The sequence below is a fragment of the Hemitrygon akajei genome, chromosome 14 (genome assembly GCF_048418815.1).
Source record: "Hemitrygon akajei chromosome 14, sHemAka1.3, whole genome shotgun sequence".
NCBI lineage: Eukaryota > Metazoa > Chordata > Chondrichthyes > Myliobatiformes > Dasyatidae > Hemitrygon > Hemitrygon akajei.
The window spans coordinates 1,545,337-1,571,798 of record NC_133137.1 but is presented as its reverse complement, the minus strand read 5'-3'; the positions used below and the strand labels follow the sequence as shown (position 1 = coordinate 1,571,798).

Below are 26,462 nucleotides of genomic sequence, written 5' to 3'. Positions count from 1 at the left end.
GTTGCTCTCAGTCTAGAATATCCTCAATAACTAAACATCCACTGACTTCAGAGATGGAGAATACCAAAGATTTCCAACCTTCAGAGAGAAGAAATCTCTCTTCATCTCAGTCTGAGATGTCCATCCCCTTCTCCCAAGACTCTCCAGCCTGAGAAAACAGCCATCTAGCATCTATTTCCCTCAGAACCTTCAATGCTTTCATTCTTTAGATTTTGACTGACACCCAAGATCTTAACTGGTGCTGGAATCGAAAGCTCGTGCAGATGCTGAAATGGTGTGTTAATCTACTGCAGCCAAAGAGCGTCCTGTTCTATTTTAAAACTTTTTGACAGGTTAGTTCAAAGTTCAAAGTAAATTTATTATCAAAGTGCATATTCGTCTCTAGATACTGCCCAGAGATTTATTTTCTTGTAGACCAGGGGTGTCAAACTCAAATACACAGTGGACCAAAATTAAAAAATCGGTACAAGTCGAGGGCCGGACTGGTTCAGCGTTTATTGCAAAACTTATTGAAATGAATTTATTACACATATTAACCTGGAACTAACAAAGCTTAGGTTATTGCCTACAAAAACAACATTGAACATTAAATAAATAAAAAATCAGTTGCATTTATTTCTTATGGCTTTATCTGCAGCTTTTCCGGAGTAATTTCTAATGAAAACATTTTTCCACAGGCCAACACTCTGTGATTCACACTAGTCTAAGCCAGATACTTGGCATCTCATCTTGGATGCAAGTTCATCAATGTTTGGAGTCAGGCTCTGAGCTGAGGAAATCCTCAGAATTGAGTGAAGGTGTTCATCAGAAAGATGATTCCTGTGTGATGTTTTGTTTATCTTCATCAAAGAGAACAGTTGTTCACACAGATATGTGCTGCCAAACATAGAGAGCATTTGAGCAGCTTGGGTACGCAGCTGGGGCATTGTGTTGGGAATGAAACGTAGAAACTGTGCAGTGCCCACCGAGTCATACTTTGCCTTGAGTGTGTCACTACATTGGAGTTCAATCAGCTCCATTTGTATGTTGGTTGGTGCGCTTTCCACGTCAGCTGCAAATGGATTACTGAGCAGTTCAAACCTGCTTTTTTGGGCTTCAAAGTCGGCAAATCGCCGTGTGAAGTCCGCACCAAGTATGCTAAGTTTTTCAGCAAACTTTGCACGTGGGAACACTGCGGTAGAAACCTGCTCTTTCATAGTTTGGCAACACGGAAAATGGCTTAAGTTTTCTTGCTGCATCTGCGTCTCCCACAGGCGCAGCTTGGTTTTAAAAGCCCTCACTGCAGCGTACATGTCTGTGATCACACGACCCCGCCCCTGAAGCTGCAGGTTGAGCGCATTGAGATGGCTCGTGATGTCACACAGAAACGCCATTTCACAAAGCAACTTTTTATCCCGGAGCTCTGTTGTGTCTTTCCCTTTGCTTTCCATGAACTGACAGATCTCCTCACGCAACTCGAAACATCTTTTCAGCACTTTTCCTTGGCCTAACCATCGCACCTCTGTATGATAGGGCAAATCATTATATTCTGAACCCAACTCCTCCAGAAACGACTTGAACTCGCGGTGATTCATACCTTTGGCTCTTATGAAGTTAACTGCTCGTGTTATGGTGCTCATTATATGTTCCATTTTCAAGGCTTTGCCACACAACGATTCCTGGTGTATGATGCAGTGATAAGCTGTCAGCTCACCTGCGCCGTTTTCCTCCCGCATCTTCTCTCGGATCCTGCCCACCAATCCACTCTTCTGACCGCACATCGTGGGCGCTCCATCTGTCGTCAGTCCCACAAGTTTATCCCAAGGCAGCCTCATTATATTTACACATCTGGATACCTCTTCAAAGAGATCTTTTCCAGTAGTTGTGCCATGCATTGATCTTAATCCCAAAAGTTCCTCTGTTACACACAGACTTGAGTCCACTCCACGAATGAAAATTGACAATTGGGCAGTATCAGAAGTGCCCCTGCTCTCATCCACAGCAAGGGAATATGCGATGAAATCTCTTCCCTTCCCCACCAGCTGTTGTTGTAGATTGGTGGCAAGCTCACGTACACGGTCAGCAACGGTGTTTCTGCTCAGGCTCACATTTGAAAATGCTTGCCTTTTATCTGGGCACACGACGTTGCAAACTTTCATCATGCAGTTTTTAACAAATTCTCCCTCGGTAAAGGGCCAGGCTGATTTAGCGATCTCTGCTGCCACAATAAAACTAGCCTTTACAGCAGCCTCACTTTGTGTTTTGGCTTTTGCAAACATAGCCTGCTGTGATGCCAGACTTCTTTTCAACTCTTCTACCTTCTGGAGCTTCTGTTTCTTGTCCAGATGCTTGTATTTGTCGTGGTGTTTCGTTTCATAGTGTTGTCTTATGTTATATTCTTTAATTACAGCCACACCGTCTCCGCACACAAGACTGTACTTCCTAAGAAGGTTGGCGTCATTCAATGTCTGTAGTGAGATGCTGAAGATGTTCTATAGGTCAGTTGTGGAGAGCGCCCTCTTCTTTGTGGTGGCGTGTTGGGGAGGAAGCATTAAGAAGAGGGATGCCTCATGTCTTAATAAGCTGGTAAGGAAGGCGGGCTCTGTCGTGGGCAAAGTACTGGAGAGTTTAACATCGGTAGCTGAGCGAAGGGCACTGAGTAGGCTACGGTCAATTATGGATAACTCTGAACATCCTCTACATAGCACCATCCAGAGACAGAGAAGCAGTTTCAGCGACAGGTTACTATCGATGCAATGCTCCTCAGACAGGATGAAGAGGTCAATACTCCCCAATGCCATTAGGCTTTACAATTCTACTGCCAGGACTTAAGAACTTTTTAAAAGCTATTATTAATGCTTTTTGAGATAGTGATTTAGATGCATATCATATTTTTTACTGAGTTAAGTATTGTATGTAATTAGTTTTGCTACAACAAGTGTATGGGACATTGGAAAAAAGTTGAATTTCCCCATGGGGATGAATAAAGTATCTATCCATCTATCCATCCATCCATCCAAACAGGTTTGCCCTTTATATCTGCGAACATATACTCTGCCTCCCACCTGCCTTGAAAACCCCTGTTTTCAAAGTCCACCTTTCGTTCAGCCATTTTTGGGGTGAGGGATAGCTAAAAGTTGACCATACGTGACTAGCGCCATAAGGATGCTGATGAGAGAGTAAGGCAAGCGCGAGCAATGCACTGGCAGTGCATTGTGGGATTTGTAGTATTAGTGGTGCATGCAATATACCGGCGGGCCAGCTCTAATAGAAAAAAAAATTATCCATTAATGATATTCAGGAAATAAACCAGGGAAACTGAATAAACACTAAAAACCCTGAAAACCTGGTACCTGAATAAACTCAGCATTAGCCATATCATACGCCATAGGCGCTTCGATTACTGGGGCCAGCTTTAATAGTAATTAGATATTATCTCGCGGGCCAAAGATAATTCCACCATGGGCCGGATTTGGCCCGAGGGCCTTGAGTTTGACATATATGTTGTAGACATTCACAGTGAATTCAAAGAAACACAATAGAATCATTGAAAAACTGCATGCAAATAAAGACAGATGAACAATCAATATGCAAAAGACAAATTGTGCAAATTCAAGAAGAAAAAAAACAAAATAATATTAAATAAATAAACAAATAATAAATATTGAGAACATTAGCTGTAGAATCTTTGAAAGTGTGGTTAGTGATTATTAATACCCACAAAGGGAATATCAGTGGCCTCCAGGTAAAATGACACTTAGTTTTCTTCATAACTACAGGATGCTTGTGTTCAGAGGAAATGGCAAGTGCCTGTGTATGTGAGGAAACTGTAGAAGTATATTATACTTCCAGGTCTGCACAGACAGTTCTCTTTTATAGGTCCAGCCCTTTATGATCCAAGGTCTTTTAAATTCCAGCCTTTGGGAGTGCTGCCTAGCAACCATCTGAAATAACTGTCAAAATCAGCGATTTCCTTCACTAACCATTTAACGCCTGGGTGAGTCACAGTTTTGTGAAGGCACTTTGCATATCGAAAAGTAAATTCAATACCATCGATCAAGTACCCTCAGTGGTCACTTTATTGGGTACACCTGCACACCTGCTCATTAATGCAGGTATCTAATCAGCAAATGCACAAATGCATACGTACATGTCAAGAGATTGTTCAGTCCAAATGTCAGAATGGGGAAGAAATGAAATCTAAGTGACTCTGACCGTTGAATGATTTTTGGTGCCAGACAAGGTGGTTTGAGTATCTCAGAAACTGCTGATCTTCTGAGATTTTCAAGCACAACAGTCTCTAGAGTTTAAAGAGAATGGTGTGAGAAACAAAAAACAGTGATTGCCACTTCTATGGGCAAAAATGGCTTGTCAATAAAGAGGTCAGAGGAGAATGGCCAGACTGGTTCAAGTCGACAGGAAGGTGACAGTGACTCAAATAACCACAAATTACAACAGTGGTGTGCTGAAAAGCATTTCTGAATGCACAACACGTCAAACCTTGAAGTAGAAAGGCTACAGCAGCAGAAGACCACAAGTAGGAGGTAACAAATAAAGTGACCACTGATTGAATGCAATTATTGTAAGCTGACCTGTCAAGAGTAGTTTCTAGCAAGATATTTCTCTTAGTTTCACTCTGTGTTGATAAAAATACTGTGTACATTATTATGGTAAAGCAGACTCAATGTCCAAAGAGCAAAGCAAAATAAAATCAGAAAATATTTGAAATTATTCTGATGGAATCGGAATAAAGTTAAGGTTCCAATTCAACCTTTCATGAGAGTCAGAATTAGGTTTATTGTCACTGACATAAGTCATGAAATGTGTTGGTTTTTTGGCAGCAGTAGGATGCAGTCAGAACAAATTACTATAAGTTACAATGAAAATAAATTGTGCAAAAGAGGATTAGAAGGTGGAGTCCTTGTACAATTCAAAAATCTGATGGCAGAGGAGAAGAAGCTGTTCCTAAGAAAATTGAGTGTGGGTGTTCTGGAAGCAGAAGTCAGGACAACACACACCAGTCTTTACTGAGGTGTCAGTGGTGGAAAGGGGGAGCAGCTTCAAGTTCTTAAGCATCAATATTTTAGAGGATCTAACCTGAGCCCATTGCGTTGATGAAACACAAAAAAGGCACACCAGCAGTTCTACTTTGTTAGGAGTTTGAGGTGATTTGTTATGTCACCAATGACCTGTATCTCCTCACCGAGGGTAGTGACTACAAAAGGACATGTCATAGATAGTGAGCATCCTTAATAGAGGATCCTGTCTTCTTGAGGGAACACCCTTTGAAGATGTCCTTGATGGAGTTGGCTGTGTCTATAACCCTCTGCAGCTTTTGGCAATCCTGTGTACTGGTGCCTCCATACCAATCTGTGATGCAGCCAGTCAGAATGCTCTCCATTGTACAGTATATCTATTGTGTAGACAACTGTAAGAGTCATTGGTGACATATGGAATCACCTCAAACTCCTAACAAAGTAGAGTTGCTTGTGTGCATTTTTTGTGATTGCAACGCTGGATTGGGCTCATGATGGCTCCTCTGAGATTATGATGCTTACGAACTTGAAGCTGCTCACCCTTTTCAAACTGCCCCTCAATGAAATCTGGTTTGTGTTTCCTGACTTCCCATTCCTGAAGTCCATGAGTAAGTTCCTGGTTCTGCTGACATTGCATGTGAGGTTGTTGTTGAGACACCACTTAACCACCCAATCTATCTCATTCCTGTAAGCTTTCTCACTGTATTCTGAGGTTCTGACAGTATCATTGGCAAATTTATAGATGGTGCTTGAGCTGCACTTAGCCACAGAGTCATGAATGTGGAGAGAGTATGGCAAAGGTTTAGCACACATTCCAAAGGTGTGCAGGTTGGAAAAGTTGGTTGGCATGGTAAATTGCTCTTAATATGTAGATGAGTGGTAGAATCTGGAGAAAGTTGGTGTGAATATGTAGAGAGTAAAAATGAGAGTAGTGTAAATGGGTGTTTGATAGGCACTCAGTGGGCTGAACGGCCTAGTTCCTCGTTGTGATTGTAAAGCAGCAAAAAGAAGATCTTCATTGGGTAGAAAGAGATTAAATGATAAGAAGTAAATGGTAAGTAGCTAGAATAGGGACAGGTTTGGGTGGTGGTGGTGGGGGGTGGGGGTGAGGTTATAAATGAAAAATGCAGAAACTTTGCCTAAAATTGTTGATCTCAGTGGCTCTGTCCAGAAGGCTGTTACACAGCTGGTCAAAAAAATGGGGCACAGTTCTTAAGTTTACATTGAGCTTCATTGGAAATGTGCATTCTGATGATATGATCCCACTGGGACAGTTGGATGCATTGATTTGAAAGGATTCAGGTACAGTTTGATGTGATGATCTAATGGGACAGTTTGAGGCAACTGTCTGATGAGAAGTTTTAAATTTCTTTCAATAAGGTAATTTTGATGTGTTGGTTTTCTGGGATAATTAACTCAGTTTTGTTGGCAGTACATCTAGTGATTAGGTGGACTTTTGTCTAGGTCTGTGGATTCTACTGTCCTTGACTTGTGTCTCTAGAGAGTGGGGCTTGAATGGTAGGGGAAGAAAAGCCTGATGGGAAATAAACAATTGAGTTCCCAACTCACACACAAAGGTGTAGGTGCAAGGAAAGGGTCAAACAATTTACTTGTTCCTTACATTCACATGCAGCATTGGGCACGATACAGTGTGAAAAGAATTAATGCAGCAAGGGAGAGACAAAGGAATTTATTGATAGATACAGAGGCTGAGTGTTTGACAGACCTGTCATACCGATGGGAACAGCGAAGATTCACTCACCATAATAATAGTCACAGTCATGCAATTTAAAACCAAATGTTGTTGGTGTTGTTTATTGAACAATTAACAGCATAGACGTTCAAGGAATAAATGCAGGTTGGTCCTCTGAGAACAAGGGGAAAAAGAAAGAGGGAAAGAGCAATGTGGAGAGATAGAGAGATCTGATCCATTTAATTTGAAATCAGTTATTTTCTGAAGTTCTTACTGTATCTAATTCATTAGATTACACTTGATTTTTCTTATTGAGATACCGTAATCATATAAGGCTTCCATCATTATAATGATTCTATCTTGCTTTAAGCCATTGGATTTTACTTAGATCTTGTGATCATGTTGAGGATTATTTGTGCCAACGTGTTGTAAGTTAACCTTTGACTAGTTGTTTTTTGAGGAAAAAGATATTTTTTCTTTGCATTTGGGGATGTGGTGATGATTGGCTGGAAGAGATGACATACAGTACTTACTGTATCGCTGAAATTGAATGCATTGGGAATTGGGTCCAGATATTTCCTTGTGGAATTCACCTTAAAGATCACAAGTCATACATTGCACACTTCTGCCCTTAACAACACGAATTGTACCTTTTAAGTGTAACATACAATTTTTACTGAACAATCACAGAAATATCTCAGTGAACATTGTGCTGAGATCACAAATGAGATCTTAGAGTGCTCTAAGGCATTGATGGCACCAGCCAGCTAATTCCCCTGGACTCAGTATATCTGAAACTTCACCATAGCAACATCTGCCTTTCTCATCATCTTCATGCATGGCCTCCGATCTCTAGTAGGGAAGATGATAGTGAGATGGATGATTGTCCATGTGCAGAACAGAACGTTTCCTTACCCCATCCCTTATCTCCACAGCAGCCTTTGTGACTGTGCCATCCTGAAGTTTTATGAAACCATTCCTAGGTGAGTAGCCAGGTATGAGTTCACTTTAGTGAGCCTTTCATATATATTCACTGCCTAGTATCAAACCGGTTTGTACCCCCTTTATCTAACTACTACATGCTCATCCCTCCCCCCATTTCTTCCCTACTATGAATTTACTACAGCTACCAAATCCAATTTCAAAGGAAAGTTTCTTGTATTAATGTGTTTACCTCCTATCTTTTTAAAAATCTTTATCAATAACGTGCAGAAAATCTCTTCTCCGTGTCTCTCTATGCTCCGCTTTATTAGTTACTGCAGTACACCTGCTCGTTAATGCAAATATCTAATCAGCCAATCATGTAGCAGCAACTCAATGCATAAAAACACACAAATAAGTTCAGTTATTCAGACCAAACATCAGAATGTGTAAGACATGTGATCTAAATGTGGAATGATTGCTGGTTCTAGATCAGGTAGTTTGAGTATCTCAGAAACTACTAATGTTGCGAGATCTTCACACACAGGTTTCTGGAGTTTATAGAGAATGGTGTGACAAACAAACAACATCCAGTGAGTGTCAGTTCTGTTGGCAAAAATGCCTTGCTGATGAGGACAGATCAGAGGAGAATGGATCAGTCTGCTTCAAGCTGACAGGGAGGCGACAGTAATGCAAATAACTGTGTTACAATAGTGGTGTGCAGAAGAGCATTTCTGAATGTACAACATGCCAAACCATGAATTGGATGATTGTTGGCAGATTTTCAAGTGATGATGTGGAGGTGGATAGTAGCCAGATACTGTAGATCTGCTGGTTGAGTGGAGTCACTGCAACAGCATTGCACTCAATGTCAGTAAGGCCAAGGAATTGATCAAATGGGCTAAACCAGTTCTAACATGGTTGAAAACCTGTTTTAAGGTGGCAATCTCTGCATTGCATGACTGCTTTGAAAACACACACTAGACAGCATTCAGGGAGGCTGCTAACTATAGCAACCATGTTAACATTGAGGAATATATGATTTCTGTGACCAGCTACATAGAGAAATGTGCTGCGGATATTACAATCACAAAATAAATCTATGTGTGTGCAAATCAGAAGGCATGGCTTACTGCAGAGGTCATGACGCTGCCTTTAGATTGGGGGACGTGACTGCTCTCAGGGAAGCAAGAATGGTGCTTTACCACTAGATCAGGAAGGTGAAACTGGAGTATTCTCAGAGAATATACAACCATTTCTGAGATACCAGAGACACAAGGCACATGTAGCAGGAAATTCAGAGGATTACAGACTACAAGTCTATCCTGCACATCTGTGACCAGGACTCCTCACTCCCTGACAGGCTGAATATTTGATGAACAGAACAAAGTGCTGTTGAGGAAGGCACCCCTTCCCCCAGGGGAGCAGACGCTCTGTCTGGCTGGAACTGAGGTAAGGATGACCCTGGCCAGAGTCAACCATGCAGAACTGCAGGGTCCAATAATATTCCAGGTTGGGTTTTGAAAGACTGTGCAGCTTAACTAACTGAGGTGCTGACAGATATATTCAATATCTCTCTGGAACAGTCCATTGGTGCTCCCCAGGGCTGTGCACTCAGCTTGCTACCGTTCACACTACTGATACATGTCTGCGTCACAGGATTCAGCTCAAATTGTGTTACCAAGTTTATGGATGACACACAGTCATTGGCCTCATCAAGAACGATGATGAGATGGAGTATAGAGAGGAAGTGGAGTGGCTGGTGGTGAAAACGTTAACCCACATCTGAACATGGAGAAGACCAAGGAAATGATTGTGGACTTCAGGAAGGTGCAGAAGAACCATCCCCATTACACAAACATAGTTGCTCTGTAGAGAGAGTTAAATTCAGATTCAGATTCAGTTTATTGTCATTTAGAAACCACAAATGCAATGCAGTTAAAAAATGAGACAACGTTCCCCCAGAATGATATCACAAAAGCATATGACAAAACAGACTACACCAGAAAATCCACGTAACGTTTGGCAATCCCCAATCCAGAGTCCAGAGAGGCTGTTGCGTATTAATATCGTGCTACCGTCTAGCGCATTCCCCGGAAAGGAGCTCCAAATCCACCAGACAAACAAGATAGATAGATAGATACTTTATTCATCCCCATGGGGAAATTCAACATTTTTCCAATGTCCCATACACTTATTGTATCAAAAACTAATTACATACAATACTTAACTCAGTATAAATAAGATATGCATCTAAAATCACCTTCTCAAAAAAAGCATTAATAAATGGCTTTTAAAAAGTTCTTAAATAGTTTACTAAAATACATTGAATGGTAACTTAAGCTCAGTCATAACCCTGGCATTTTAACATATCTTTCCCCGGCGGTTGAATTGTAAAGCCGAATGGCATTGGGGAGTAATGATCTCTTCATCCTGTCTGACCAAAAACTAAAGCTACAAGACCTGCACAAAACCACATAATTACAATATATAGATAGATAGATAGATACTTTATTCATCCCCATGGGGAAATTCAACTTTTTTCCAATGTCCCATACACTTGTTGTAGCAAAACTAATTACATACAATACTTAACTCAGTAAAGAATATGATATGCATCTAAATCACTATCTCAAAAAGCATTAATAATAGCTTTTAAAAAGTTCTTAAGTCCTGGCGGTAGAATTGTAAAGCCTAATGGCATTGGGGAGTATTGACCTCTTCATCCTGTCTGAGGAGCATTGCATCGATAGTAACCTGTCGCTGAAACTGCTTCTCTGTCTCTGGATGGTTACAACAGTGCAAACAATAGCATATTTGATAAAAAAAAATGGACTATGGGCACTGTAAAAATAGTCCAAGATGTTAAAGGACAGTAAGTTCAAAAGAAATCACCATAGTTTCCACAAGTCCCCAGGGTCCCGACAGACTCACCATCCCATGCCGGCGGCAGAAGGGAGTACCCCCGCTATGGAATTCCAAGGCGCCGCCCGACTCAGCCTCGCAGACGCAGCACACAACGGAAGTTCCGTCGAAACCAGCCTCACAGATGCAGCACACACCGAAAGCGACCTGAGTCCGTCGAACCTCCGAGCCGACGACCATCCCCTCCGGCACAGCATCTCAGAGCACCTTCCTCTGCCGAGTGTATTTAGACGTATTAATGCATACATTCCTGGGAGTTCACATCACAGATAACATCACCTGACCCCTCAATATCAACAGCGCATTCACTTCCTACGGAGATTGAAGTGAGTGAGGACCCTCCCACCTTGCATTGTAATTGAATTTTACAGGAACACCATTGAGAGCATCCTGACAAGCTGTTTCTCCATTTGGAATGGGAGCAGTTGAGCATCAGACCAGAGGTGCCAACAGAGGACAATGAGAACAGCTGAGAGGACCACAGGGGTCTCCCTTCCATCCATCGGGACACTTATCAGGAGCGTTGTGTACGCAGGGCCTTTAGTATTATTAAGGATCCCAACCATCCATCCAGCATCCTCTTCGGCTTTCTACCATTAGGCAGGAGACTCTGATGCATAAAAACAAGAGCAGTTAGGATGAGAAACAGTTTCTTCTCTCAGGCCATTAGGTTTCTGAACTCCCTGCTGCATTGCATTTGAAGTATCACCAGTTCATTTGTTCTGTACGCTGCAATATTTAATTTATGCATTTTACTTTGTTTATTTATGTGTAATTTGTCAGCAGATTTTATCATTACCTTCCTAAGTTATTGTGTGTTATACTGTATGTGTGTTTTGTGTACTACTGTGCTTTTCACACTGGTCTGGAGAAACATTGTCTTGTTTGATGGTATGCATGTATATAGTTAAATGATAATAAACTTGATGTCATTGTTGAATTCAAGAAGGGGAAGTTGAAGGGAACACACCAGTCCACACTAAGGGATCAGCAGTGGAAGGTGTGAGCAGTTTCAACCTCCTGGGTGTCAACACTTCTGAAGATCTATCCTGGGTCCAACATATTGAGTTAATTATAAAGAAGGAAGGACAGTAGCTGCATTTCATTAGGAGAATGAGGAGACTTGGTACATCATCAATACTTTTGCAAATTTCTACAGGTGTACTGTGGAAAGCATTCTAACTAGTTGCATCACTGTCTGGTATGGAGAAGCCACTGCACAGGATCAGAAGAAGCTGCAGAAGGTTGTAAACTCAGCCAGCTCCATCATGGGCACTAACCGCTCAAGCACCGAGGACATCTTCAAAAGGTGATGCCTCAAAAAGGTGGCATCCATCATTAAGGACCCCCAATATGTAGGACTTGCTTGCCCTCTCCTGATTGCTACCATCAAGGTGGTGATACAGGAAGCTGAAGGCACATTTCAGGAACAACTACTTTGCCTCAACCATCAGATTTCTGAATGGTCAATGAACCCATGGACACTACCTTGCTATTTTTTGCTCTCTTTTTACATTAATTTATTTTTATATACACTTATTGTAATATATAGTTTAAACTATGATGTATTACAGTGTGCTGCTGCTGCATATCTACACGTTTCATGACATATGCCAGTGGTATTAAATCTGATTCTGAAGAGCTACAGCAAAAGACCAGGAACATGTAATCAGTGGTTACTTTATTAGGTACAGGGGGTTCCTGCTAAAATGGCCACTGAGTGTATGTGGAGATGCTGGATACAAAGATTAAAAAGGACTTTGAATTGTTTTAAGAAGAAAATATCATTAACTCCTTGCAGTTTAAAGGATCAGCATTGCAATAATTATCCATACGTATAATTTACTTATAATTTCAGTGTTCAGAATACATTGCAACAGCTTTTGTTTAATTGGTGCTCGAAGGCTTATTCAGAAATGGCAAATAGATATTGCAGAATTAGGGAGAAAGAAAGATAAAACTAAATAAACATTTGAATAACTTTTCCTGCTGTTGGATGTGGGTGGTGAGAAGAGATTGAAGAATCAATGTTTACTGACAGAATAAAAAAACAGGTTGTAGTTGTGATGGATTTAGTATTGAGTTGCAAACATTTATAACATCAATATTTCATAGTGCATCCTACAATTAATGTGCAATCAGTTATATAGGAGCATCAGAATACTAATTCTTTAATCACAATACCAGTTTGAGAGCTGGTGTCTTAATTCCCCATTATAGTATATCCCACAAGACCAGCCAGGTTTGTCTTGCACTAAGTTCTAATTACTTTAATAAACTGGAATTCCCAGAACAGATGCAAAAATATTTGTTTAAAAAACAGTTTGGGCAGCCTTGTTTTGCAAGAAGAGAGATATTGGAGTGAATTCCTGAGTTGCTCATTGTTTTACCAATGTGTTTCACCAATTGTTTTACCATTGGTTCCAATAGCCAGGCGCAGAAACAATAACCTTTGTACGTGTAAAGTTAAGAAATAAAAGCAGGACTGACTCATGTTTAAAATCACAGACATATGCCGTGAAATTTGTTATTTTGCAGCAGAAGTACAGTGCAACACATAAAAACAAACTATAAGTTATGGTTGTGGCGACCCACTTTCTGCGCAGGCGAACGGGCTCACAAATAGCTAGCACGCGGGGGGAGACTTTGGTACTGCACCTCTGATGTCATTTCTGCCTGAACAGGGTGGGCGCTAGGGATTTAAATGCCAGTGCCGTGAAGCTTGAATAAACTAGTCTCCAAACGACTTACCGACTGTGTGTCGTTATTTCAGCGCTGTGTGTAGCACATCGCTACATAGTAAGTAATATATTAAAAATTTAAATTAAGTAAATCTGCAAATAGAAAGCACAAATAGTGAGATAGTGTTTGAGTTGGTTCATTGTCCATTCAGAAATTTGATGGTGGATGGGAAGAAGCTGTTCCTAAAATCTTGAGTGTGTGTCTTCAGGTTCCTCTATCTTCTCCCTGATGGTAGTGATGAGAAGAGGGCATGTCCTGGATCATGGGGGTCCTTGATGAATAACGTTGCCTTTTTGAGGCATCGCCTTTTGAAGATATCCTCAGTGCTGGAGAGGCAAGTGGTCATGATGGAGCTGGCTGAATTTGCAACATTTTTGTAGCTTTTTCTGATCCTGTGCAGTGGCCCCTCCATACCAGACGGTGATGTAACCAGTTAGAAAACTGTCCACTGTACATCTGTAGAAATATGCTAATGTCTTTGGTAATATACCAAATCTCCTCAAACTCCTAATGAAATATAGCTGCTGATGTGTAATTGCATCAATATGTTGGACACAGGATCACTAAACAAAATCATGGTGGATTCTATGCTTCCTGTTGATTCCTGTTTCCTCTGATTCTGTGTGTTGACTTCAGTGTTGGATATCTTCAACAACTGACCATCCACAGCTGTCTCAGCACAACTCACAATTTCTCCTGAGGTTGTTCCAAAGTGGCTGTTCAGTAACCTAAGTTCCCTGAGCCCTCAGGCTCTAGTCTCGCCAGCCAGAGGAAATAATATGTCCTCGTAAACTGTTTTGATCCTTCTCAGAATCTAATGCATTTCCATAAGACTGTAAAGACATAGGAGCAGAATTAGGCCATTTGGCCCATTGAGTCTGCTCTGCCATTCAATCTTGGCTCATTTTGTTTTTCCTCTCAATCCCATTCTCCTGCCATCTTCTTGTAACCTTTGACACTTAAGAATTGAGAACTGATCAAACCCCGCTTTAAATGTATCCAATATACTTGGCCTCTACAGTTATTTATGGCAATGGATTTCACAGATCAACAACCTTTAGCTGAAGAAATTCTTTCTCATCTGTGTTCTGAAGGTATCTTCTTGTATACCTAACTCATGCCCTTGAGTCTAATGAGACTCCCCCATTGTTGGAAAATCTTCTCCACATCCACTTCATCTCAGCCTAATAATATTCTGTAGGTATCAATGAGATCCCCCCCCACTTATAAACTCAAGTGAGTACAGACCTAAAGCCATCCAAGTCTCCGCATATGTTAGCCCTATCATTCCTGGTATCATTCTTGTGAACCTTCTCTGGACTCTCTCCAATCCCAACATAATCCTAGGAGATATCTAAAAGGACATCTCCTATTCCGAGACTGTATGCTCTGGTGCTAGACTCTCCCACTACAGTATAGGAAACATCCCCTTCATGTCCACTCTATCTAGACCTTTCAGTTTCAATAGCATCATCCCTCCCTTAGCTTTGCAAATTCCTCTTAAAGAGCAACCTCATTCCCAGGAATCAATGGAGAGAGATAGGTGTGGATGAGGAGAAAGGCTGAGAGTCACTGCTGAGTGAGGGGATAGTACTGGGACAGAGCAGATTCCAGGGCTGAATGGCTGAATTCTATTCCTATATCTTACGGAAATTAGCTTGTCTGGTTCTCCCTGGCAATGTTGGAAATTGTGCGTATCTTGGCTTAGAAAACAATTTGCTGATGATGCACTTGTGGATGACTGATGAAGAACAACAGGAACAACACAGAAAGGAAAGGATTAACAGGTTGGTTTAAATTATGTATATAAGACTGTAACAATGCCTGCCATTTACATACTCCCTTTACCAACAGTGATCATATTAATACAGACATATAGCATAGTAGTAGGCACAATGCTTTACAGCACCAGTGGTCATTAGTTGGGGTTCGATTCCCACCAGTGTATATAAGGAATTTAAACTTCTTCCCCATGATTGCATGGGTTTCCACTGGATGTTCTGGTTTCCTCACACATTCTAAGGACATATGGGTTAGGATTACCTTGTTGTGGGCATGCTGTGTTGGTTCAGGAAGCATAAAGCTATAAAGCAAAGGCTTAAAGAGGGGAAAGACAAAAAGGAACTAAAGGGCAATATTTTTAAACAGAAGGTGGTTAGTTTATTCAATGTATTGCTAGAGGAAGTGATCGAAGCAGGCAAGGTTACAATGTCTGAAAGACATTTGGACGGGTACGTGGATAGGAAAGCTTTAGAGCCAAACACAGGCACATAGGACTAATTCAGTAGGCAAATCAGTTGGCTGAAGACCCTGTTTTTACTTTGTATAAATTTATAACTCCTACTTTCCGTTCCATACGTATTCTAGATACGAGAAGAAATTGGAGCACCAAGAGAAAACCAAGGCAGCCACAAGGAGAACGTGTAAACTCCTTACAGATGAAGTGAGAACTGAACCCAGGTCACTGGAACACTGCCAGCTCAACCAGGCTCCTTCATCTTCTCAGTTCTCCACTCTCAGAACCCCTGAATGCCCTTTCCCTTATCAGTCTGAAAGTACAGATAAATCTCCTCTAACTCTATAGTTAAGTTGCTAAGAAAGCTCGTGTTATAGAAAACTTTGTTATAGTAGAACAGATTGTAGTAGACTTCTAAATCAGTTTTCCTGATCACAATCACACTATAAGTAATCAAAATCCAAACTGAGCTTATTGCCATGTGCATGTATTCACAGATACAATGAAAATCTTCCTTACAGCAGCATCACAGGCACATAGCATTAGGTATGTAACATTCACAAGAAAAAACAAACAATTATAAACATAATTAAACAAAATTACACAAAAATAACACAATTAAAACCAAAAATTGAAGTCCATTTTAGTGAAAGTGATAAAAGTGCTCGTGGTGTTGCTATACTGAGGTAGTGATTAGGGTTGTGCAGGTTGACTCAAGAACCACATAGTTGAATGGAAGTTGCTGTTAAGGATGGAACACTACAGCAAATACAGGCCATTTGGTCCACAATGTTGTGCTGAGCTTTTAACCTGTTCTAAGATCAATCTAGCTCTTCCCTCCTACACAGCCCTCTATTTTTCTGTTATCCCTGTGCCTGTATAGGAATTTCTTAAATGTCCCTAATGTATCTGTTGTTGAACCTGCTGGTGTTGAGCTTCAGGCTTCTCTACCTTCTGCCCAATTGTAGTTGCAAGCAGATGACGTGGCCCGGATAATAAAGATCTTTGATGATGGATATTGCCTTCTTGATGCAATACCTCATATGCATTAGATACTTCCAGTGGTGGGGAGAGCTGTGCCCGTGGTATATCTGGCAGAGGCCATTATTTCTGCAACTTTCTGTGTTCCTGTGCATTCATGTACTAGTCCATGATGCAGCCATTCAGATACTTATAACAGTAGATTTGTAGAAGTTTGCTAAAGTCTTCAGTGATATGCTGATCTCCCTTAATCTGGCCCATATAGCACAAATAATGTTCTCTAATCTATCATCCACATCATAACCAATTTGTGTTGCAAGCATGTGTTATAGCAGAACTCCTTGGTCAGTGCTTGATCCTAAACAACCCTTGCATCAGTTTCTACAATGTTCATTAGAGACTCCATATTAGAAGCTGAGGCAAGGTGCCAGAATGTTGCTCTCCCATGGGACTGCTATAAGAGAGAAATCTCTGCCACTGGCCTTGTCCCTGAACTATGAGAGAATTGCTGGTCTTTCAAGCCGACAAGTGGTGATCAGCACTTTGCTTTGGCATCGCGATCAATATGCTTCCCACTTGTCAATTAAGCAAGTCGAGTGGATCTATTTCCAGTTCATTGTTTCTGCCCTTGGCATGAAGAAACCAATCCAATTATCTGCCTCCCAGAGCTGGAGAAGGAACTCAAAGGCTGACAAACATCTCTCTTCAGTGTAGACAAGTACAGCAGAGAGTGTGTACCTATTCTGAAGATGCTGCCAAACCTCTTTCTTCTCCTCCATTAATATTTCACACAGTAAGAAATGCCTCTTCAATTGCAAAAGGAGCTGTGTTCCAGCAGTTCAAAAGTGGAAATTAATCATTGTTTGATAACAGCACTCTAGCTGACTCTCCTTTCACCCTTTTCCAGAGGTTTTAGAGTCATTGAGTCATACAAGAACCACACACCTACATCTCCAATTTGCTGATGACACTACACTGATTGGCCTAATCTCAAGTAATAATGAGGCAGCCTACAGAAGGGAAGTCATCACCCTGACACAGGGGTGTCAAGAAAACAACCTTTCCCACAATGTCACAAAAACAAAGGAGCTGGTTGTGGACTACAGGAGGAATGGAGACAGGCTAACCCCTATTGACATCAATGGATCTGGGGTTAAGAGGGTGAACAGCTTTAAATACCTTGACATCCCACGTGGTCTGTACATATCAGCTGTGTGGTGAAAAAGGCACAATAGTGCCTCTTTCACCTCAGATTGTTGAAGAAGTTTGGTATGAGCCCCCAAATCCCAAGAACTTTCTATAGGGGCATAATTGAGAGCATCCTGACTGGCTGCATCACTGCCTGGTATGGGAACTGTACTTCCCACAATCACATGACCCTGCAGAGAGTGGTGCGGACAGCCCAGCACATCTGTAGTTGTGAACTTCCCAATATTCAGGACATTTTCAAAGACGGGTGTGTAAAAAGGGCCTGGAGGAACACTGGGGACCTGTGTCACCCCAATCACAAACTGTTCCATCGGCTACCATCCGGGAAACAGTATTGCAACATAAAAGCCAGGACCAGCAGGCACTGGGACAGCTTCTTCCAGCAGGCCATCAGACTGCTTAATTCATGCTGAGACAACTGTTTTTCTATGTTATATTGACTGTCCTGTTGTACATACTATTTATTATAGATTATTATAAATTGCATTTTGCACATTTAGACAGAGACATAACAAAAATTTTTACTCCTCGTGTATATGAAGGATGTAAGTAATAAAGACAATTCAATTCAACATGGAAACAGGCTCTTCGGCCCAAATTTTCCATGTCAACCAAAATGCCCATTTCAGCTTGTGCCATTTGCTCATGTTTGACCCCTATCACTGTAAACCTTTCCTATTGATGTATCTTTTTGTTTTCTTCCCACTTCCTTTTGAGTCCTAATGAAGGTTCTCTGCCTGAAACGTCAGCTATTTTTATAAAAAGTGAAGTGTATTTTAGTGCAAAGTTGTTATCCAAGTCATAAAATTGTTCTTTAAATTTTCTTTTTAGGATTCAAAGGCCAGGTTCACTACCCGCCATTTGTTAACTTGCTAGGCCAGTTTAGAAAACATTTTAAGAGTTTGGCCAGAGCTGAGTCCATGTACCTCTGCAAGTCTGCTGGGTGGTTGAAGCCCAGTGTCTACAGGCCTGAGTCTGTGTTCGCTGGAGCCTGGAGGCCTATCCTGGGGTTAAAGTACTGTGTATGTGTGGGAAGGAGGAATAGGGATTGTTTTGCTGTTGTTTGTTGCTCGTTGTGTTCTGTGTTGTTCTGCTGAGCATTGTGGGCATGCTAAGCAGGGACCACAATGTGTGGTGACTGGGCTGTCCCCAGCACATTCTCAGGTTAACACAAACAACACATTTCACTGTATGTTTTGTTGTAACCTTGACAAATACAGTAAACATGAATCTTGAATCTTCAATCTTAGAACATAGAATAGTACAGCACATTACAGGCTCTTCGGCCCACAATGTTGTGCCGACCCTCAAACCCTGCCTCCCATATAACCCTCCACCTTAAATTCCTCCATATACCTGTCTAATAGTTTCTTAAACTTCACTAGTGTATCTGCCTCCACCACTGACTCAGGCAATGCATTCCACACACCAACCACTCTCTGAGTGAAAAACCTTCCTCTAATATCCCCCTTGAACTTCCCTCCCCTTACCTTAAAGACATGTCCTCTTGTACTGAGCAGTGGTGCCCTGGGGAAGAGGCGCTGGCTGTCCAGTCTATCTATTCCTCTTAATATCTTGTACACTTCTATCATGTCTCCTCTCATCCTCCTCCTCTTCAAAGAGTAAAACCCTAGCTCCCTTAATCTCTGATCATAATCCATACTCTCTAAACCAGGCAGCATCCTGGTAAATCTCATCAGTACCCTTTCCAATGCTTCCACATCCTTCCTATACTGAGGCGACCAGAACTGGACACAGTACTCCAAGTGCGGCCTAACCAGAGTTTTATAGAATTGCATCATTACATTGCGTCTCTTAAACTCTATCCCTCGACTTATGAAAGCTAACACCCCTTAAGCTTTCTTAACTACCCTATCTACCTGTGAGGCAACTTTCAGGGATCTGTGGAAATGTACCCCCAGATCCCTCTGCTCCTCCACACTACCAAGTATCTTGCCATTTATTTTGTACTCTGCCTTGGAGTTTGTCCTTCCAAAGTGTACCACCTCAAACTTCTCCGGGTTGAACTCCATCTGCCACTTCTCAGCCCACTTCTGCATCCTATCAATGTCTCTCTGCAATCTTCGACAATCCTCTACACTATCTACAATACTACCAACCTTTGTGTCATCTGCAAACTTGCCAACTCACCTTTCTACCCCCACATTCAGGTCGTTAATAAAAATCACGAAAAGTAGAGGTCCCAGAACAGATGCTTGTGGGACACCACTAGTCACAACCCTCCAATCTGAATGTACTCCCTCCACCATGACCCTCTGCAGGCAAGCCAATTCTGAATCCACCTGGCCAAACTTCTCTGGATCCCATGCCTTCTGACTTTCTGAATAAGCCTATCATGTGGAACCTTGTCAAATACCTTACTAAAATCCATGTAGATCACATCCAGTGCACTACCCTCATCTATATGCCTGGTCATTTCCTCAAAGAACTCTATCAGGCTTGTTAGACATGATCTGCCCTTCACAAAGTCATGCTGACTGTCCCTGATCAGACCATGCTTCTCTAAATGGCTGTAGATCCTATCTCTAAGAATCTTTTCCAACAGCTTTCCCACCACAGATGTAAGGCTCACTGGTCTATACTTACCCAGCCTATCCCTACTACCTTTTTTGAACAAGGCGACAACATTCGCCTCCCTCCAATCCTCCGGTATCATTCCCGTGGACAACGAGGACATAAAGATCCTAGCCAGAGGCTCAGCAATCTCTTCCCTTGACTCGTGGAGCAGCCTGGGGAATATTCCGTCAGGCCCTGGGGACTTATCCGTCCTAATGTATTTTAACAACTCCAACACCTCGTCTCCCTTAATATCAACATGCTCCAGAACATCAACCTCACTCATATTATCCTCACCGTCATCAAGTTCCCTCTCATTGGTGAATACCAAAGAGAAGTATTCATTGAGGACCTCGCTCGCTTCCACAGCCTCCAGGCACATCTTCCCACCTTTATCTCTAATCGGTCCTACTTTCATTCCTGTCATTCTTTTGTTCTTCACATAATTGAAGAATGCCTTGGGGTTTTTCTTTACCCTACTCGCCAAGGCCCTCTCATGCCCCCTTCTTGTTCTTCTCAGCCCCTTCTTAAGCTCCTTTCTTGCTACCCTATATTCCTCAATAGACCCATCTGATCCTTGCTTCCTAAACTTCATGTATGCTGCCTTCTTCCACCTGACTAGATTTTCCACCTCACTTGTCACCCATGGTTCCTTCACCCTACTATTCTTTATCTTCCTCACCGGGACAAATTTATCCCTAACATCCTGCAAAAGATCCCTAAACATCGACCACATGTCCATAGTACATTTCCCTGCAAAAACATCATCCCAATACACACCAGCCAGTTCTAGCCTTATAGCCTCATAATTTGCCCTTCCCCAATTAAAAATTTTCCTGTCCTCTCTGATTCTATCCTTTTCCATGATAATGCTAAAGGCCAGTGAGCGGTGATCACTGTCCCCCAGATGCTCACCCACTGACAGATCTGTGACCTGACCCGGTTCGTTACCTAATACTAGATCTAGTATGGCAAACCCCTTAGTCGGCCTGTCAACTTACTGTAACAAGAATCTGTCCTGGACACACTTAACAAACTCTGACCCATCTAAACTCTTGGAACTAATCAGGTGCCAATCAATATTAGGGAAGTTAAAGTCACCCATGATAACCACCCTGTTATTTTTGCACCTTTCCAAAATCTGCTTCCCAATCTGCTCCTCGGTATCTCTGCTGCTACCAAGCGGCCTATAGAATACCCCCAGTAGAGTAACTGCTCCCTTCCTGTTCCTGACTTCCACCCATACTGACTCAAAAGAGGATCCTGCTACATTACCCACCCTTTCTGTAGCTGTTATAGTATCCCTGACCAGTAATGCCACCCCTCCTCCCCTTTTTCCCCCTCTCTATCCCTTTAAAAGCACTGAAATCCAGGAATATTGAGAATCCATTCCTGCCCTGGTGCCAGCCAAGTCTCTGTAATGGCCACTACATCATAATTCCATGTATGTGTCCAAGCTCTCAGTTCATCACCTTTGTTCCTGATGCTTCTTGCATTGAAGTACACACACTTTAGCCCTTCTACCTTACTACCTTTACACCCTTTATTCTGCTTCTCTTTCCTCAAAGCCTCTCTATATGTTAGATCTGGCTTACTCCATGCACTTCTTTCACTGCTCTATCGCTCTGGGTCCCATACCCCTTGCAAATTAGTTTAAACCCTCCCGAACCATGCTAGCAAACCTACCTGCAAGGATATTGCTCCCCCTCGATCTGTACAGGTCTCACCTTGCCCAGAAGAGATCCCAATGATCCAAAAATCTGAAACCCTGCCCCCTGCACCAACTCCTCAGCCACACGTTCAAATGCCATCTCCTCCAATTCTTACCATCACTATCACATAGCACTGGCAGCAATCCTGAGAATGCCACCCTTGAGGTCCTGTTCTTCAGCCTTCTGCCAAGTTCCCAAAACTCTCACACTTCAGGACCTCATCCCTCTTCCTGCCTATGCTGTTGGTACCAACATGTATCACGACTTCTGATTGCTTTTCCTCTCGAACCAGGATGTCATGCACCTGGTCAGAGACATCCCTGATCCTGGCACCCAGGAAGCAACAAACCATGCGGGTGTCCTTCTCACGTCCACAAAATCTCCTGTCTGCTCCCCTGACTATAGAGTCTCCAATGACAACAGCTCTCCTCTTCTCCGTCCCATCCTTCTGCACCACAAGGTCAGACTCAGTGCTAGAGGCCCTGCCACCGTGGCTCACACCTGGTCCGTCGTCCTCACCAACAGCATCCAGGATGGTAAACCTATTATTCATGGGAATGGCTACAGGAGTGCTCTGCACTACCTGTCTATTCTCCTTCACTTTCCCCCCTCGGACTGTCACCCAACGACCTGCTTCCGGCAGCCTAGGTGTGACTACCTCCCTGTAGCTCTCATCTATGACTGCCTCATTCTCCCTTATGAGTCGAAGGTCATCCAGCTGCTGCTCCAGATTCCTCACATGGTCTTCCAGACCGCCCAGCCGCAAGCACTTCTGGCAGATGTGACTCTGCAGGAGAGGGGAGTTCCCCCAAGACTGCCACATCTCACAGGAGAGGCACATCACCATCTCAGGAGGCATTGTAAAGACTAACTGGGAACAAGCTCGTCTTCCGCCTCTTCTCGTCGAAGCCTCTTGAGTCAAAGCCTCAAAGCTTCACTCCTTCACTGGCCCACTCACTCACTGGCTGCTTTCCAGTGGTCAGTGTTGGTGGTCAAGAGTCAATGCAGCTCAGAATAGGCAAAGGTGGCAAACTTCTCACCCTGAAAGGTTTTAGTGAAGCGAAGCAGCTTCTCGGCTCGAATGTTGACAGTGCTTCTTACTATAAGTGCTGCCTGGCCTGCTGCGTTCCACCAGCATTTTGTGTGGCTTGAATTTCCAGCATCTGCAGATTTCCTTGTGTTTATGTTCTATGTCAAAATGACAGTTTTGAAGTTATATATGTAATCATTAACGATTACTTTTTAACTTTCAGCTCCAGAATTCTAATACAGTATGAATTCCATAGTCGCGGTGGTGGGATTTGAACTCAGATCTCTGGATGATCACCAAACCTCTGGATAAGTGGCTCTTCTGAATGACAGGAGGGAAAAATTGGAATCAGCTTTCATTTCTGCATTCAGATGTCTGGAGCAGGGCTCAAGCCCTTCAGCTTCCAAGCCAGGAACAAGGGTACTGCTAACTCAGGAATCCAAAAGTCTTTATTGTAAAACAGAGATTGGCTTAATAAATGGTTTTTATATGGTTGTAGAGTGCAGTTTATGGCATTTTGCCCTAACAAAATGAAAGGTAATGTAAATTGTTTGGTCAGTGGGGAATTTGGAATAAATTACCTGTAAGGTTATATAAGCATGGTATATGTATACATACATAGACTGTTTCTCACACACACACACACACACACACACACACACACACACACACACACACACACACACACACACACACACACACACACACACACACACACACACACACACACACACACACACACACACATAAAATAAATTCGACTCTAATAGGGAATAATTTTTCTATCTGAAATTGCCACTGCTTTCCATTGCTGGTTTTTGTCATCTTAAAGTGGTCTTAAAAGTCTTCATCTGAAGCCATATCTGAAATAGGATTATCCTGGAGATGAACTTCTGTTGCATAAAAATAATATTGCAGGCTCTTCTGGATTTATATAATAATGACTATATAAATCAAATGTATTTGAAGTGTAGCAAGGAGTGACAATTCATTGCTGAATGTTCCTGATCCAGACATTAGATTAACGATCAGAAGCACTGATAAGAAACTCCATTTTGAGTTTAAGAGTTCAAACAATATCATAAAGAAAGCCCTTAATGAAACACAAAGAAAAATTCCATATGCATCACCAGCAAGTAAAAAAAATGTTAAAGAGACATTAGGACATTATTGTATGCAGCTCTGGTCATCTACCTAGAGAAAAGGTATCATCAAAATTGAAAGATACATAGAAAATTTACAAGGTTGTTGCCATGACTTGAGGACCTGAGTTATTTGGGAAGGTTGAATAGTTTAGGATTTTATTCTCTGGAATGTAGGAGAATGAGGAGAGATTTACAGAGGTATGCAAAATTATGAGGGGTATAGATATGATAAATGCAAGCAGGAATTTTCCACTAAAGTTGAGTGGGGTGAGAACTAGAGGCCATAGGTTAAGGGTGAAAGATGAAATATTTATTGGGAACCTTAGGAAGATCTTCTTCACTTAGAGGGTGGTGTGTGATGAATGAGCTGCCAGCAGAAGAGGTGGATTTGGATTCAATTTCCACATTTATAGGAAATTTGGGTAAGTATGTAGATAGGAGGGGTTTGGAGGGCTATGGTCCAAGTGCAAATTGATGGGACAAGGTTGACTAAATGGTCCAAGGGCCCTGTTTCTGGGTTGTAGTGCTCAATGACTCTACGATAAATGAACTAAAGGCCTAGTCAAAGATGCAAAAGAGAGGGAGCGAGAGATTAGAGAGGGATTAACTTTATTTGTCACATGTATATTGATGCATTGAAACATATAGTGAAATACAGCATTTGTGTCAATGACCAACACAGCACAGGGATGTGCTGGGGACAGCCCACAAGTGTTGCCATACTTCCAGCATGAACAATGCACGGCCACAACTTACTAACCCTGACCTGTACGCCTTTGGAATGTGTGAGGAAACAGGAGCACCCGGATGAAACTCACTCAGTCATGAGAAGAACGTACAACAGTGGCAGGTATTGAATTCCAATCTTCTGATCACTGGTGTTATGCTAACCATTACACTACTGGGCTGCTCGTCAAAATCGTCAAGTTGAGTTTATTGTCATGTGCACTAATATGGTGGGGTACAAGTAGAATGAAAACTCTGGCCTATAATTGACTCCAAACTCTCAACAATGTGGTTGTCTCTTAAACTAGTGTAATAAGTTAATGATAGATGGGTTAGGGTTAAACCTAACCCTAACTCTAATCAACACAGGCCTTAGAGTCACAAAGCAATACAGCCTGGAATGATTCCCTTTGAATCAACTTGTCCCTGACAACCAAGGTGCTCTCCAAAGCTGGATGAATAATGAACTTCAGGATTTTTACCCAACATATGGGCAACTCCTTTCTTCTCACAGATACTGCTCAACCTGCAGAGTTCCTCTAACAGAGTGCTTGTTGCTCTACAATGAAAACCTTGCTTACAGCAGCATCATAGGTATCGTAAACACAAAGTACACTGCAGATGCTGGGGTCAAAGCAACACGTACAACAAGCTGGAGGAACTCGTCAGGACTGCCCTGACGAAGGGTCTTGGCCCGAAACGTTGACTGCTCATTTCCATGGATGCTGCCCAACCTGCTGAGTTCTTCCAGCTTGTTGTACGTGCAGCATCATAGGTATGCAGGCTCAGACAACAAACCAGAATATAAATTATTGCTAAGTTGGTAAATTGATTTATTATTGCCACATGTACTGAGACACAGTGAAAACAATTTGTTGTGCATGCCATCCATAAAGAATCATTTCATTACAAGAGGTAACACAAGGGGAGACTGACAGAATGCAGAATGAAGTGTTGGAGTTACAGAGAAAGTGAAGGCCAGGTAGATAATAAGGTGCATGGGCAATAATGAGGTAGACTGTGAGGTCAAGATACATCTTATCATAGGTCAAAACCTTTTAATGATTGTACCAAATAACGAAGGAAAGGAAAGGTTATGTGAATCAAGACATTGGTACAAAAAACCAACACGGTCAGAGAGGAATTCATGGTAGAGTTCATCCATATGTTACATTGCTGAGGTAGAATTAGGATTACATTGGCTAGTTCAGGAACTTAATTGCTGTATGAAAGTAACAGTTCTCTAACCGGTTTTATCGGACTTTATGCCCTGCACCTCCTGCCCAATGGCAGCACTGAGACGAACTTCAGAGCCTTGGCAACTGAAGACTGGTACAGGTGCAGTAGAAGAGATAAGGGATGTTATCCTATCTCAGCAAGTTCTAGGGCAGAGGAAATAAAGGGAGAGACAATGGAAGAGTATGAAAGCAAAACTTACGAGATTGAATTTAAGGTGCTGCTTATTCAGCAGTCAATATAGGTCGATAAATGGAAGGGGGGCGAGGGGAAGGTGCATGAGTTATGTCATAGATAGCAAAATCTTGGACGGC

The 26,462-nt window shown here is 42.1% G+C and overlaps 1 protein-coding gene across 1 annotated transcript; it reads right to left on the bottom strand.

Annotated features, from left to right (window-relative positions):
* Nucleotides 1–487: 487 nt before the first annotated feature.
* LOC140738952 (general transcription factor II-I repeat domain-containing protein 2-like) lies at nucleotides 488–3,091 on the bottom strand. The gene is made up of 2 exons (XM_073066962.1): nucleotides 3,002–3,091; nucleotides 488–2,417 (listed from the first exon to the last, which is right to left on the bottom strand). Exons 1-2 carry the CDS (start codon nucleotides 3,089–3,091, stop codon nucleotides 699–701), a joined length of 1,809 nt encoding a protein of 602 aa, XP_072923063.1. The 3' UTR covers nucleotides 488–698.
* Between the last annotated feature and the right edge of the window lie 23,371 nt (nucleotides 3,092–26,462).